Source organism: Magallana gigas, chromosome 7, assembly GCF_963853765.1.
Source record: "Magallana gigas chromosome 7, xbMagGiga1.1, whole genome shotgun sequence".
Lineage (NCBI taxonomy): Eukaryota > Metazoa > Mollusca > Bivalvia > Ostreida > Ostreidae > Magallana > Magallana gigas.
The window spans coordinates 12,694,377-12,708,104 of NC_088859.1; the positions used below are offsets into that span (position 1 = coordinate 12,694,377).

A 13,728-nucleotide genomic window follows, 5' to 3' on the forward strand; every position below is an offset into this window, starting at 1 on the left:
TACAAGTAACGAATGATAAAAATATCAAACATGCGTCAAACGGATTATGTATCAACAATTAACTTCGAAGAATTAATTACATAGTCAAGAATTAACATTTCTCAATTTACTTTTCCTTTCCATTTATAAAATACAAATACATGCATGAGAGATATAATCTACATATATAGAATATTGATCCGTGAAGCTGTCAACACTAACTACCATCAGAAATCTAATTTTAAAGAACCCACATAATGAAATATCGTCAATAGTACAGCGCTTCATTCTCAATTCAATCTTTCTCAATGTGTTTAACTTGAACGGAGATTCTTTGTGTGCACGTCGTCATGGTGGGCGTCATGCAGTGTAAGTGTAAGTTACTAAAAAAAGACCGATCGACCTATATACGAGCGTTGAACAGAAATAACAAATGTAAGTTTAGTGAAGTCTTTTGTGTAATGGTAGATGAATACATGTACATTGTTTACTAAAATATTTTATATTTTACTCACAGAACCCACTGTATTAACTCAAACTGGCAATTTGCGTCGCGTATTGTAATTGTTACCGCAATTTCTATTATAAAAAAGAAAGTGAAAGTAGTCATAGTTTTTAAATAATTTTATAGAAATTAAGGTTATCCAGTATATAGAGTAATATCTCAAACACTACCCTGAGAATAATTGTTTGACTATTCATTATGATGTGTTTAATATTTACTTTCAAACATTAAAAAAAGACTCGAAACAATATACAATGTATACACTGGATGTTTAAAAAGAAAGTAAGATCGAGGTCAAGAGCTACTTTAGTAATTGACAACTAGTAATGTGCTACTATAGAAGTAAGAAAAGCTGGCTACTAGTAACTGGCTACGAGATGAAAGAAGGACTGATTACTTTTCTAGAGTAATTAGTTACTAAAAACTGGCAACGAGATGAAAGAAAAGTTAGATTTTAGTAACATTAGTTACTAATAATTACTTTCTTAATTGAATTACAATCATGCATTTTAATCAGCTTCTTCATCTTATGTTAGAAATTAATGCTACATATAAACAAAATGTTGAATAATACACATAAAAACTACTATTCTCGATCAACATACATGGTTAATATATAAACGTTTACTTGTCTTCTAAATAACATAGCTTTTAACTACCGGTATTTGTGATACATCTATTGCAATTACAACAGCTATGATTACTTTCGATACAAATAAATGTTTCATTTTTATGCATATTTTTATGCAGTGATTTCAGGAAACTCATATATATTATGTGTTATTACCTAATCGAAGGGATTTTTTTGTTATATTACAAATTAAATATTTGCGTCTATTTTGAACTGACGGTCAATAGACTGCGATCTATTAGACCGCCGGTCAATAGACTTCAATCTATTGGACCGCCTGTCAATAGACTGCGATCTATTGGACCGGCAACGTATTTCAGAACGCGGGTATGTTAATGTTACATCCTTTCGATATATAGTTCTCAGGGAATGTATATTTCTTTACATAAACGCTGTTTATAGTACTTGGTGAAACCAAATTTTATAATGTTATCAAAATGGAGTATCAAATAAGCAACAGTTTTAAAGCCTCATATAAGGTAAAAGACTATTTAAAATCTAATGGGTTGAAGACTCCCCCTTCTTTTTGTAAACTATTATTAAATTGAGATGTTGTATTAATTGTGCATGCAACAGGTTTTGTGCATGTAAAAGATGGAAAAAAATTATCTTAGTATATTGGCATGAAAACCATCAACATTATGCAAATTGTAAACCCCGAAAACTAAAAAAGGAATTAGGTAATAAAACAATTATTTAATGCTTGAATAGTCAATAGACCAGAATTTTTTCCCTTGTTCCCTGCACCTCGGGAAAAATATTCTGGTCTATTGACTGCTCAAGCATTAAATAATTGTATATTAATAATACAAACATTCTATGAAGTGGTCCCTATGTTATTACACTTAATCACTATGATTCACATGCACAACACATAATAAGCTACATTTTGTTCTACAAAAGCTCCATGTGAGTGTTAATATACACTGTATAACACAAATTCACCTCCACAGTCGTTGAAATTCTGAATATATTATACGAAATAAGATATCACTTTTAAGATATAACGTTTGTTATAATTATGATCAGATTGATTGAAGTGAAAAACAGAAAATTGAATTTGGGACATGTTTAGACTTTAAGAAAAGGCTTTATCATTAATTGAAATGAATTATACACATACATACTCATGTAAGTTGTAAGTGGCGAATGGAGATACTCATTACTATTTGTTTTACACAGATTATGGACAAAAATCCGAGCAGATGAGCTGGTAAAAAAATCAAAATAGGGACTGTAACGAACCATGTTATTATTACAGAATAATAATTTATCTTATTATGAAAACTTAATTTACATCAGATGTCTGGATTTTATGGTGTTTGGCATTTGGGGTTTCTATAAAACGCAAAAACGGATCTTGTAAAAAGGCTACAGAAATACCCCATTTTTGGAAATTTCGTGTCATGAAAAAAAAATCTGGATAAACGGCAAGAGATATTGCACAAGACATTTTGGATATTTTAAGCAATTAAAGAAACAGGTATAACATTCAATATGTGATTTCGCCTTCAATACAGCTCTTTTAAAAACATCAGATATTTTCAATACATAAAATATTTAGTTATGATATACTTAGAGAAACGCAAATTACACAATTACCATGACATCATTAAAGTCTTAAGGTCTTGTTTGGGATATATAGGAAAATAGTTAGTACTAGTATGCAATAAAAAATATTTGACTATTGGAAACAAACCAAGAAAATCGGACTAAAATTATGGTCTTTCGTTATCGAAGTACACGTTGAAATAATTCGGTTGAACGTGTGGTCTTTTTATTGAAAATTTGACAAATACATGTATTTCAATTAGTGACTTTTCTATATAGCCACAATATATAGTCATATATATAGCCACATATATTTAAAATACATCAATGAAAGTGTTATGTGCATCGACTAGTGGTAACGCGTATGGTTTTTTTTTATTTTGTGGTTGCTAGATCACTTAAAGCATGGTTATTATACACTGTCAGTGTTTAAATTACTTGTATTGAATCTGCTTTGTTTTTTTCCCTTCAAATTCTCTTGTTTAATTCCGAGAACAAGAACATCTGATATAAACAGATCTCTTCACTAACACTATACTGAGTACTATATAAACAATAATACCGTTATTGTATATTGCTGGAAGTTATCACAGTTGAGAATATCAACTGATACACAGAGTTCTTTATATTGAGTTCTCGATTCTGGGTTTTTGAATTTTTGACAAATCGGTGGTTTAAGACGCCATTATAAATCCAGTACCTAAGTTTCGAAAACCATGTTGCGACTGGTACCTGTATCTATTTTATATATATATATATATATATATATATATATATATATATATATATATATATATATATATATATATATATATATATATATATATATATATATATATATATATTTATATATATATATATATATATATATATATATATATATATATATATATATATATAAGGAATCATTCTTTGAGTATTATGAGGTGATAATTTTGGTCGGGGCGTGATCAAATCCAATAAAGCCCGAAGGGCTTTATGATAGATTTGATCACGCTCCGACCGAAATTATCACCTCATAATATTTAAAGAATGATTCCTTATTACTTATATTTATATAATTTTAAACCATCGTATGATTATATATAAAATATAAATAAGCAAGCCCCGCTGGCGCCTCAATTTGCCTTTATGAGTTATATAGTACAAAATCGATACGTAGTGTTATCACAGGCAAAGACACTGGAAAATGTAATATATATATATATATATATATATATATATATATATATATATATATATATATATATATATATATATGTGTGTGTGTGTGTGTGTGTGTGTGTGTGTGTGTGTGTGTGCATGAATACATACATATACACATACATATAAAATTTTGATCTATTAGAATTACCGTAATTTAGATAAGTTTCTGCTTTTTATGGTTTATATAGTTCTTTGTGCTAAATTTTATCAATGGTATTATATTCTATAACTATATCATTAAGGCGTAATTCAGTAGTTCAACTTTATAGCGTAAGAGTTGATTTTGCCTCATTGACTTTTATCATTTGAACCCACCAGTAGAAAAATACCGAGCTACAGTAAAACCGTTGAATTTGAACTGACGCATGTCAAAATTTGAAAATACTGCAAATTTTATCTTTTTATTAATAGATCTGTTTATGGTATTGTTACGTTTTATAAAAATCATTGTCAATTTTCTATCTGTATAACGATTTCTTTTACGAATCTAGGCTTAAAATACTTGATGATTTGCAATCAAAAGCGTCTTGAAATGAAATAGAACAACCACGCTCGTCTACCCTTTATTGAGCGGCTTCCTTTGCATCCGATGTTTGTATGGTGACGGCATTCTAACTTTCTGTACAGTGCACATCTGACGATTAATGGTATTGTTTTATTCTCGCAACCATTGTGTTTATCTATTGAGTTTTTGAATTATCAGATATTGAATACTCAGTGAAATATATGGCATATTCTTACAAATACCTTGGACTCACTTAATATTAGTCTTTTTGATTTATCATTCACAGACAATGAAGATGAAAAGGATAGATTTCATGTACGGTGTGATAACTTTAACAGCGTTTTTGCTCTTGCCAATATTCCTCAAAATCTATGGATACTTGGACCAACCGACATATGTCTCAGATATTCATAAGAACTCATTCTACGAAAATTCAATGGAAACCATTCTTGTATATTCGCATTACAAATATTTTGTATTTGCTATATATGGCATCTTATTAATCATGTGCTTAAGTTTGATATTGTCATCTTTCATGAATCGAATTGCACGTTATCAAATTCAATGTTACCGTTTGTATTTCCCATATCATTGTACTGTTTGTGTTATTCCATTTGTTCTAAGATACACCAACATAACTTCCACCATATCTGACGATATTATGGCTGAAATGGATTGGGAAAGTTTGTTCCTGATAATATCTTTTATATTTCGGTTTATCTTATCTTTTTTTCTGTTTATTATACAAAAGTACAGATTTTGGAGGTTAGTGTTATATGTGTTAATGACAGTGATTCATTGTTTAATAATCGCATACATTTTGTATATTCTGTGGACGAATGGTGTAGACCTGGTAAATACTATTAAGAAAAGAAAAGGAGATTTTTTGACAGATTGGTCCTATGTTGATCACGAACCATTAACAGAATTTAATGTGAGTAAGCTAAACACATATTCAAAATATTTTGGTCTTGACCGGAATTTATTTTTGAAAACAGGACGAAAATCCTATCAAACTCATTATTTACTAAATTCGCAATTAAAAGACGGTCATGGAATAACACGACCATATCAGCAAGGAGTATATCTTGTGGGAATTGGCGAGAGTGTCAAACTGCCTTGTGGTGCCATTGTTAATACTGAAGCCCCAATGACTGTCTTATGGTCTTTAAATGGGAGTTGTCCTCATTCAAATTTTACTTTCAGTTTCAGCAGAGAAAGAAGAATTTCGTCCTACATTATTAACACTGGACTAGACATTGATTTGATCGAAAATTCCAATTTTGGAGACATCACTTGCTCTTTCCGGTTTTATGAGCATTTCGGTAACAAACTGTATTTTCAGCACAAAATGGCCTCGTCTTTCATCGAAAGTAACGAACTCCTTATTGCTCAGTACAGTGTGAGAAAGTACTCTGGAAGGGAATTCTATATTTATGCAACACCAGGTGGAGCGATTGATATCACATGGAAACGAATGTCATTTAATAATGAGGTAGAAGATATAATTCAATACTATTACATAAATGGGGTCCCAATTAATCGACCAAAATCATCTTCGTTGTTTTGCTCAAGTTTTTCATATCTATACATTCTATATGGACATGCAATGAAATGGTTTTTTGTTCCGTACCTTTTGGAGTCACCTCATTTTTTGCTTAACAGTTTAAGTGTCTTTGAAACTCACTACACCGATTGCGCGGGATCTCATGTTTTTGGAATACACACTGTTGAGTATTTTCGTCGAGTTTACGATAAAAAGAGTGGATCTTTTATCTTACAAGAAGTTCAGCATCCAGACACGATCTACGTACTACCAGATACGGCATACTTCTACAAGATGGACAACGCATCAAAGGCAAAAAAGAAGGAAATCATACAAAATCTACAAAAAATGAATTTGGATTATACATGGTTTGACAATAGCGATACCTGTATTTTGATAGCACGTGTTGTTCTCGAAATGATAGTTTTAGCAACTTCGTTTTTACTGTATACCTATTTTGTGTATAAATGTTGGAATTGGTACGGGCGCAACGTACTTCAACCGATCAGAAAAATCATATTAGGACCACCAATTGATAAAATCGATGAACAATACCCAGCTATAAAGTGTAGTACGTCATACTCCTGTTACGTTTTCTGTGGTCATTCTGATATGCAGTCGGTTTATGATCATCTCGTTGTTCCACTGAGAAAAGAACAAGTTACAACTGGTTTTATTTTCGAGGAATGTTTGATAAACAGAAGTGGAAAGTCAATATTTGATATACATTATGACCTGCTTGAAAAGTGTGAGCATTTGATATTTTATTTGACTTCCACATATTTAGAGGAGGAAAAGTTTGTTGATATTCAGTTAGAAACCGTTCTCCAGTGTATCAAAATGGGTTTCATTTCTACAAATAGAGTGCTCATAATAATTGCAGACAATTGCGAACTACCGGAAAAATTACGATATAACTTACCAGAAGCAGCTGCACAAATCCATGACTGGGTGACAGTAAAGAATCAAAATAAAAGAATAAACCTTGTTTTAAAGTGGATAAATGGCTTGAAGAAGAATCCTCAACATAAAGATGAAGTGGTATCTACGGTGTTTCTTGGATAAATGCTTATCTAAATATATATTTTCAAATAAATTGTGTTTACATTATTCAGTGTTTTTGTCAGTAATGCATGTAGAACTACAAATTAAGTTCCATATCTATTTATTATTTTAATAATTTCATCATTGACACATGTCCTGAAACGGGCGTGGTAATACACAGTATGCATTACTTGAAAAATTGATGTGTCATTATCATATGATGTTTAGATGACGAAATGAAAAAAATCCAGAAATAGTAATTGTGCATTGCATGATTGAAAAGTAATGTATAATTATACAAGTAATGAGGTGTTATCATATTTTGTCTTTCATAAGGAGATCATTACGATACGTGAGTGATCAAATATTCTTTCGGGCTTTATTGGTTTTGATTGATCTTTTCATAAAATTCAAAGAATGCTTCATTTTTCGTTATATAAAGTATTACAATTATACCATATAAGTTTTGCTCTCCACAATTAACAAGTTCAAAAACTTTGTATCAACTTAATAAAGAGATTTGGCAAAGAAAGAAAAAAGAGGCAGACTGACAAGGATAGGAACAAAGCGAAGATTGTCATCGGAGACCACGTAGATTGATGGAATAGGAATTAAAGCCGAATTAAACTTATGTTTTTACCTTGAAGTTGTAGGGGTTTTGCAGGTTCGTACGTGCTCCATGTGTTCCATATCTTTACTTTATAAGTTATAAACTACAAGTGAATTTTCGTTTAGAGGAATTTTTAAAAAGAATAAATAAACACTTTCAGTACATGCATCCCTCAGGGAGAGGGGTATATATTCATACATTTTACCGTGTCGTTGATGATAAAATCGTATTTCATCTTTATTACACATGATTAGCATTTTATATCGTTTTACATTAATGAATAACGGAATAATAATGCCTTGGGTATCATCTGATATATGAATTATCTAATTTAAGATATGAAAAACGTGATTCTAATTTGTAAACAAACTGTTATTCCATCGTGTTTTCAATACTAGGTTTTCCCGCAGTCATGCACAGTGCCGTTACAAATGGCGGATCACATTAATATTCATCAGACGTGTAGCAAAGTTTAGAGATAAACAACTAAAGAAAGGGCATGTTTTACGGGCCTAGAGTTTGTGAAACGTCTAATTATAAGAAGCATGATGTATATTTTTACTCAAACTCATGTCAACAATTTTGCTCCAAATACGCCACATACACCTTTAAATGGTTTAATACATTTCAATTTTTGGAAACATGGTTTAATAATAAGCACTTTTAAATTTGAAATGAATTTTAACATAAGAGTTCTAGACCCAATACCTGTAACTTAATTCAGTATTTGTTTTTATTATAAGTAAAGCTACCCCTTTTTGATTAATAACTCTCTCTTTTTAGTTACCGCATTATGAAAGCTTCAGTAAACTGCTTTTAATGTGTAATACAATATCAAGTAGATTTTTAATGTAATATTAAAGATTCTGGTCTTTTCTGGACCATCCGATCGGGTTGCGATTCTTCATTTCATCACTCTGCACATTCTGCTTTGTCGATCAGTGGTTGTTCTATCCACTCCTGCATCGTTTATGCATGGGTCCCTCTTCCTTTCCTTTTTAATACGAGTGACTCCATCGCGATACCTTTCCTGGCCCAGTATTGCTCACTGCTAGGTCTTGCATGTTTCCTTCCTTTCTTTTATGACAATAGAATGTTCTACACTTACTTTTACTTATTTTGAGATATGGCATGAAATAAGCTAATTTTAGCCAAAAATTAGGATTCATTTTTCCTTGATTTTAATGAAAAATAAGTTAAATTTGCCAATATGTGTCGATAGAAATATTGAAAAATTGTAAAAATATGTATTTCAAAACGAAATGAAGATATCCTAATGCACAAACTATCTGGGAATTTTGTTTGCACTGAAACTAAGGAAGCTTAAGTGACGGTACTCTAAATCAACTGAGTTATGAAATATGTTCATTTTCTTCTTAAAAACCTTCCGCAACAAAATATAGTCCCATACTAAACTCTGTAAATATGTAATTTTTCCTTTACTATTTTATTTAAAATAGTTTAATTGGCATTATAAAATATGAATTTATGAGTGGAATCAATAAATGATGCATAATTTCCAGAATACAGGTGACCCAAAATGGCTACCCCAAAACAGAGGAACGAACCTCTTTAAACTGTAGGGTTTGTCTTGTTTTTTGTTTTTGTTTTTTTAATTTTGTTTATCAATATCGAAAATATTTTTAATTACAAAGTATGAGGTGTTTTTTTTTCTTCTGTGGCAACCCCAAAACGTAAATGATTATAAGGTTCAAAACTCTTCTTCTACAGATTATTGCTTCTAATGGTAATTAAGATTTTACCCGCTCTGACTTTTCATATTCTAAAGGCATGGGCATTGGTGTAGAAATGATAAGAAGCAAACTTGCATCAAATTATTGTAATCCAGTTTATACAACCTGTAAAATATGTTCATGATTTAAGTATTATATTATATTGATAATAATTGTGAATGGTAGACAATTTGTTCGAACTGTTATTATTTATACATATGTACATGTATTTGAATTTATGATCATGTTTGGCCTTTTTGTCCAATATCCTAAATCTGATTTTTTTTGTGTTGTCAGTTTGAAAATGTTATGTTATAATTTTTGATTGCTTTGTTTGATCACAGTTTTAAAATAAAAAAAAAACATTTATCTTTTCGTTATTCTTTATAGATAAGTCTAATTTCCTACTGACATCAACCAACTGGAAATTTGATTTTGTTGGAGGAGGTACGGGGGGCGGGGGGATATAAATGTTATGTTCTATCTAAATATCTGTGAACATCTAAATGAATGAATATATTTTTAACATTCATGCCAAGAAAATTATTATCTAATAAAAAAAGCTATACTATGAGAGAAATTTACCTCCATGATTTGTTAGCCCCATCATGTGACTGTTTAGACCAATTAAATGACGCGCTTTACCGAATTATATAATAACCGCATTATCGATCAGTTTGTTTAATACATGTTGTTGGTACACTATTAAAATTGGAGGTTTTTTGATCAGATAAATCTAGTCAGACACACTTATAATTGGTACAATTACAGCTGTAAATATCATTTTTCTCCGAAGGATTTTTTATTATCTATTTTAAATTTTATCCATAAACATTCTGATTAAATTGATGCCAACATGAATGCATAATATAATTATTACAACAAATATTGTCGATAACTCTTGATGAATTATTTGTTTTCTTGTGCGCAATCTTAAACAAACATATGGATTTGAACATGTTAAACACTTTAGATAAAGTTAAGTGAGCATTCTTTATTACTTTCAGAATTCTAGAGGATAAAATCAATAATGCGTAATGGTTTGGGCTTTTATGTTTTAGTTTGAAATAAAATCAAAGCAGACAGATTAACCGTTTCCTCTTTTCTCTTTATTACTTTGAATCATTGCAGACTCCAATAACCCACAGACACACTAAAGTCCATAAATCTTCGGTCAACATCCATAACTTATTAAGGGTGCTTTACAGGTTTAGATTTGTTATGTTAGCTGATAAGGCAACACAATACACGACAAATAACCGGTGACCAATTCGGGACAGAGGACTCTGTTCATTCACAAAAATACCGCGACAGGACCTCTGTGGTTCCTATACTATCATTAAGAGAGTGTGGTCCGATGGCCTTCTCATGATAATATTTTGACGTGTTGACTCACTTTGATAAGAATATTTATCCACGTTCAAATATCACTCTCTTATGCCATGGAAAAAAACATTTATCATTTCGTTCGGTTCTGTGTAAATTTTAACCCACCCCTTCACGTTCTACCGTTTTGCAATATGTCTTAAAGCAAATAGGTATTTGGTCATGTTTTATTTGTACAAGTTCAGAATTCACTAAAATTCACGGAAATTTTTGTTTGATATACCGTATATGCGCATTTGGGGGGATGTTCTAGATTAAGTTGCGGTGGATTTGTTTCCTTATGAACATCAAAGAGTCCCGAACAAAGTCTTATGCAATAAATCCTTGCTGACGTTTGGGATTTTCAGATGTACAGTAGGGGTTGTCAAAAAATCTTAATAAGGATTTATGTGACTGAATTGTTAGAACCATTATTTATATACTATTTTCTGAATCGAAGCAGGGGTTAACTATCAAAATTTAAGTGTGTTCGAAATGAATAAGCCAAAACAATTGATAACTCTATATGCACATCGCCCTATAACAATTAATTTTGATCTATTCTGATTCATATGTGATACAAACGGGTTAAAAACAAAAACTAACACTTTAAGGACATTTTTTTAAAAAAGGACAGCATTTTTTTTAATTAACGGTTTTTGTCCATTTTTTTGTATTCTTTAATTTGCGAAAATGATTCCTAATAATGAGTATATATGTAGATTTCATTGAAAGTTTTTTGGTGCTTTCTTTTGAATTTAACTATATATTCATGAATAATATAAGATATGTAAAAAAAAATCGATATAACGATATAGAAAGTATTATAAAACATAGTTTTGCCTTATAATTTATACAAATCCTCCATTTCATGAAATGTACAAAAATGGAAAGAACAAATGGAACCACTTTAGAACAACATAAATTTGGTCCAATCTTCCAAATACGTGTACATAACGTAGTCACTGCCAGCAGTACCGAGTCCTACTATCTGTTTGCTGCCCACCCTCCTGACATCGATTGCATTGATTTGGACACACCTGTTAACAGGCCTCTAGATATTTCACTTTTGTGGGTGACACAGCCAGTAGATTACAGATGTAATTACGAATGCCGGGTCTGCTTTATCAATGATAGAGTTCTGAAATTCTGTTCAGGCAAAAGCGTAGTGAATTTGGTGAGTGGGTTTGACGAAGTCTCCCATTGAGAAAGACACTCCACCTACGCATTTCCAATTTTTTGCAGGCATTCTGCCGTTCCTATGCACGTTTGCACAGCTTATAAACAAAGAATATGCATTAAAAACGTTTTAAGTATCGGTGCATTGGTACATCACTCTTATCTTAGGGTGTGGCGGGTACATTCCTCTGTTGGTTGGGTCTCAATTGTAATTATTAAGCTATCGATTTATCCCTGAATTCCTGGCAGCTAAAGAGGGAATCCCTCCCGCTTCTGTCAAAGCGAGGCGTCATACCCCCTCGTATATCAGTTATTGGCCATTTCACGTTCTGATGTCGAAATGAACGGAATTTTATTTTCCGTCGGATTTGTCTCCTTGTTTTTAATAGGGGTAAGTTATTGTTATGTCAATCACTTGATTTTTATCGATAAAGTTTTAAGGTCATTATTAAAAATTCTCTTATTATTTTTTCTTTTACTGAGTAACATTTTTCTTATTTTGACTAAAAAGAATATTTAGTTGTGTTGAGTTCACAAATCAAATTTTGAATAAACTTTTGTCGCCATTATTTTTTATGCTAGTCTAAAGAAGACAAAAAAAAAACCGCAAAGGTTAAACAAAATAAAATCAAAATGGTGGAGAAACTATGAATCTATCTTGTCTAGATGTAGGGTTTTCCCCCAATTGCATTCTAACACATTTCATAAAATTATATCAATATATATGTGTACATCATCATGGAGATATTACTGTGGTAATAATATTCGTGGGTATCAATTTTGGTGGAATTAAGTTTCAAGGATACGAAAATTCGTGGCCAATGATTATATAGATACAAAATGTTAGTGAAAATTGCACTTAAATGGACATTTAATTTCGTGGATCAACTTGTCAACGAAATCCACGAAAATTGGTACCAACGAACATTGACGAAACCAAAATAATATGTGAATTCTGTAACATCTATTTTAATATATCAACCACTACAGTACACTAATATATCAAATGAATTAATATTGTCGATTCGATGAAAAATAATGTTTCTGGGATTTAAAAAAACAAACAAACCCGAAACACAAACAAGAAAACACATAAAACAACAACACAGCAACAACAAAACCCACCAAAAGTGAAAAAATAAAAAACAAACAAACAAAAAAACCCCACAAGGATCCAACGGATTACTACTTTATGGACAATTTTTTTTTTAAAGAAAAGTTGAAAGAAGATATATTTTTCACCTTTTTATTTGATTTATTTATATTACTCTTTTGGCAGTATATGATATCAGAATTGACGCTATTTTTATAATGTAATAAAAATCAGTCATTACCTGTCATTTTTCTTATTTTTTTTAATGGAAAATATGCAGCGACGATCTGAACAAGAGAAAAGTTCAAAACTGTTCGTCACTTATAAGTCTTGGATAGATACATAAAAATATATTGTTTGTTAAAGCAATTGCTTAATGTTTTCTGACAGAATAACTGGACAACAAGCTGTTTTATGCTAAAAATGCGAAAATGGCGGGGAAAAGTTAACTTTAGGATGTCATATTTCTAAATTGTGGGCACTGGAATCAAAACGAAAATTATGAAGAAAAAAATATCACAAAGAATTGGGCCTACAGTAAAATGACGATGATCATTTTATGGGGCCATTTTAGGCTAAAATCATATAAAGTCCCTTTTTCAGTAACATGATAAGTAAGAGTTGTAGCCCCCCCCCCCCCCCAAATATTTGAGGTAATTTAATGATAGTCCTTGCTATTTGTATCAATATATCAAATTAACACGGATCGATCGTATATTAAGAGGGCTGAATGGTCGTTGTAATTTTTTTACCTCCTTCAGATGAAGAGCTCTGCATAAAG

The 13,728-nt window shown here is 31.0% G+C and overlaps 1 protein-coding gene and 2 long non-coding RNA genes across 5 annotated transcripts in view; 2 read left to right on the forward strand and 1 right to left on the reverse strand.

Annotated features, from left to right (window-relative positions):
* The first annotated feature begins 310 nt into the window (after window positions 1-310).
* Window positions 311-6,070, forward strand: LOC117684480 (uncharacterized). Its single transcript, XR_010708049.1, has 3 exons — window positions 311-414; window positions 4,364-4,519; window positions 4,664-6,070. It is a non-coding gene; the product is annotated as an uncharacterized lncRNA (long non-coding RNA).
* Window positions 6,071-6,134: 64 nt separating this feature from the next.
* Window positions 6,135-6,983, reverse strand: LOC136270287 (uncharacterized). Its single transcript, XR_010708050.1, has 3 exons — window positions 6,846-6,983; window positions 6,376-6,568; window positions 6,135-6,262 (listed from the first exon to the last, which is right to left on the reverse strand). It is a non-coding gene; the product is annotated as an uncharacterized lncRNA (long non-coding RNA).
* A 5,104-nt stretch (window positions 6,984-12,087) lies between these two features.
* Window positions 12,088-13,728, forward strand: part of LOC105342777 (uncharacterized) — a 33,803-nt gene continuing 32,162 nt past the window's right edge. For all 3 annotated transcript variants that reach the window (XM_034454986.2, XM_034454987.2, XM_034454988.2), the window contains exon 1: window positions 12,088-12,245. In XM_034454986.2, the coding sequence (XP_034310877.2) occupies window positions 12,195-12,245 (51 nt within the window). In that variant the 5' untranslated portion in view covers window positions 12,088-12,194. The remainder of the gene's footprint in view (window positions 12,246-13,728) is intronic.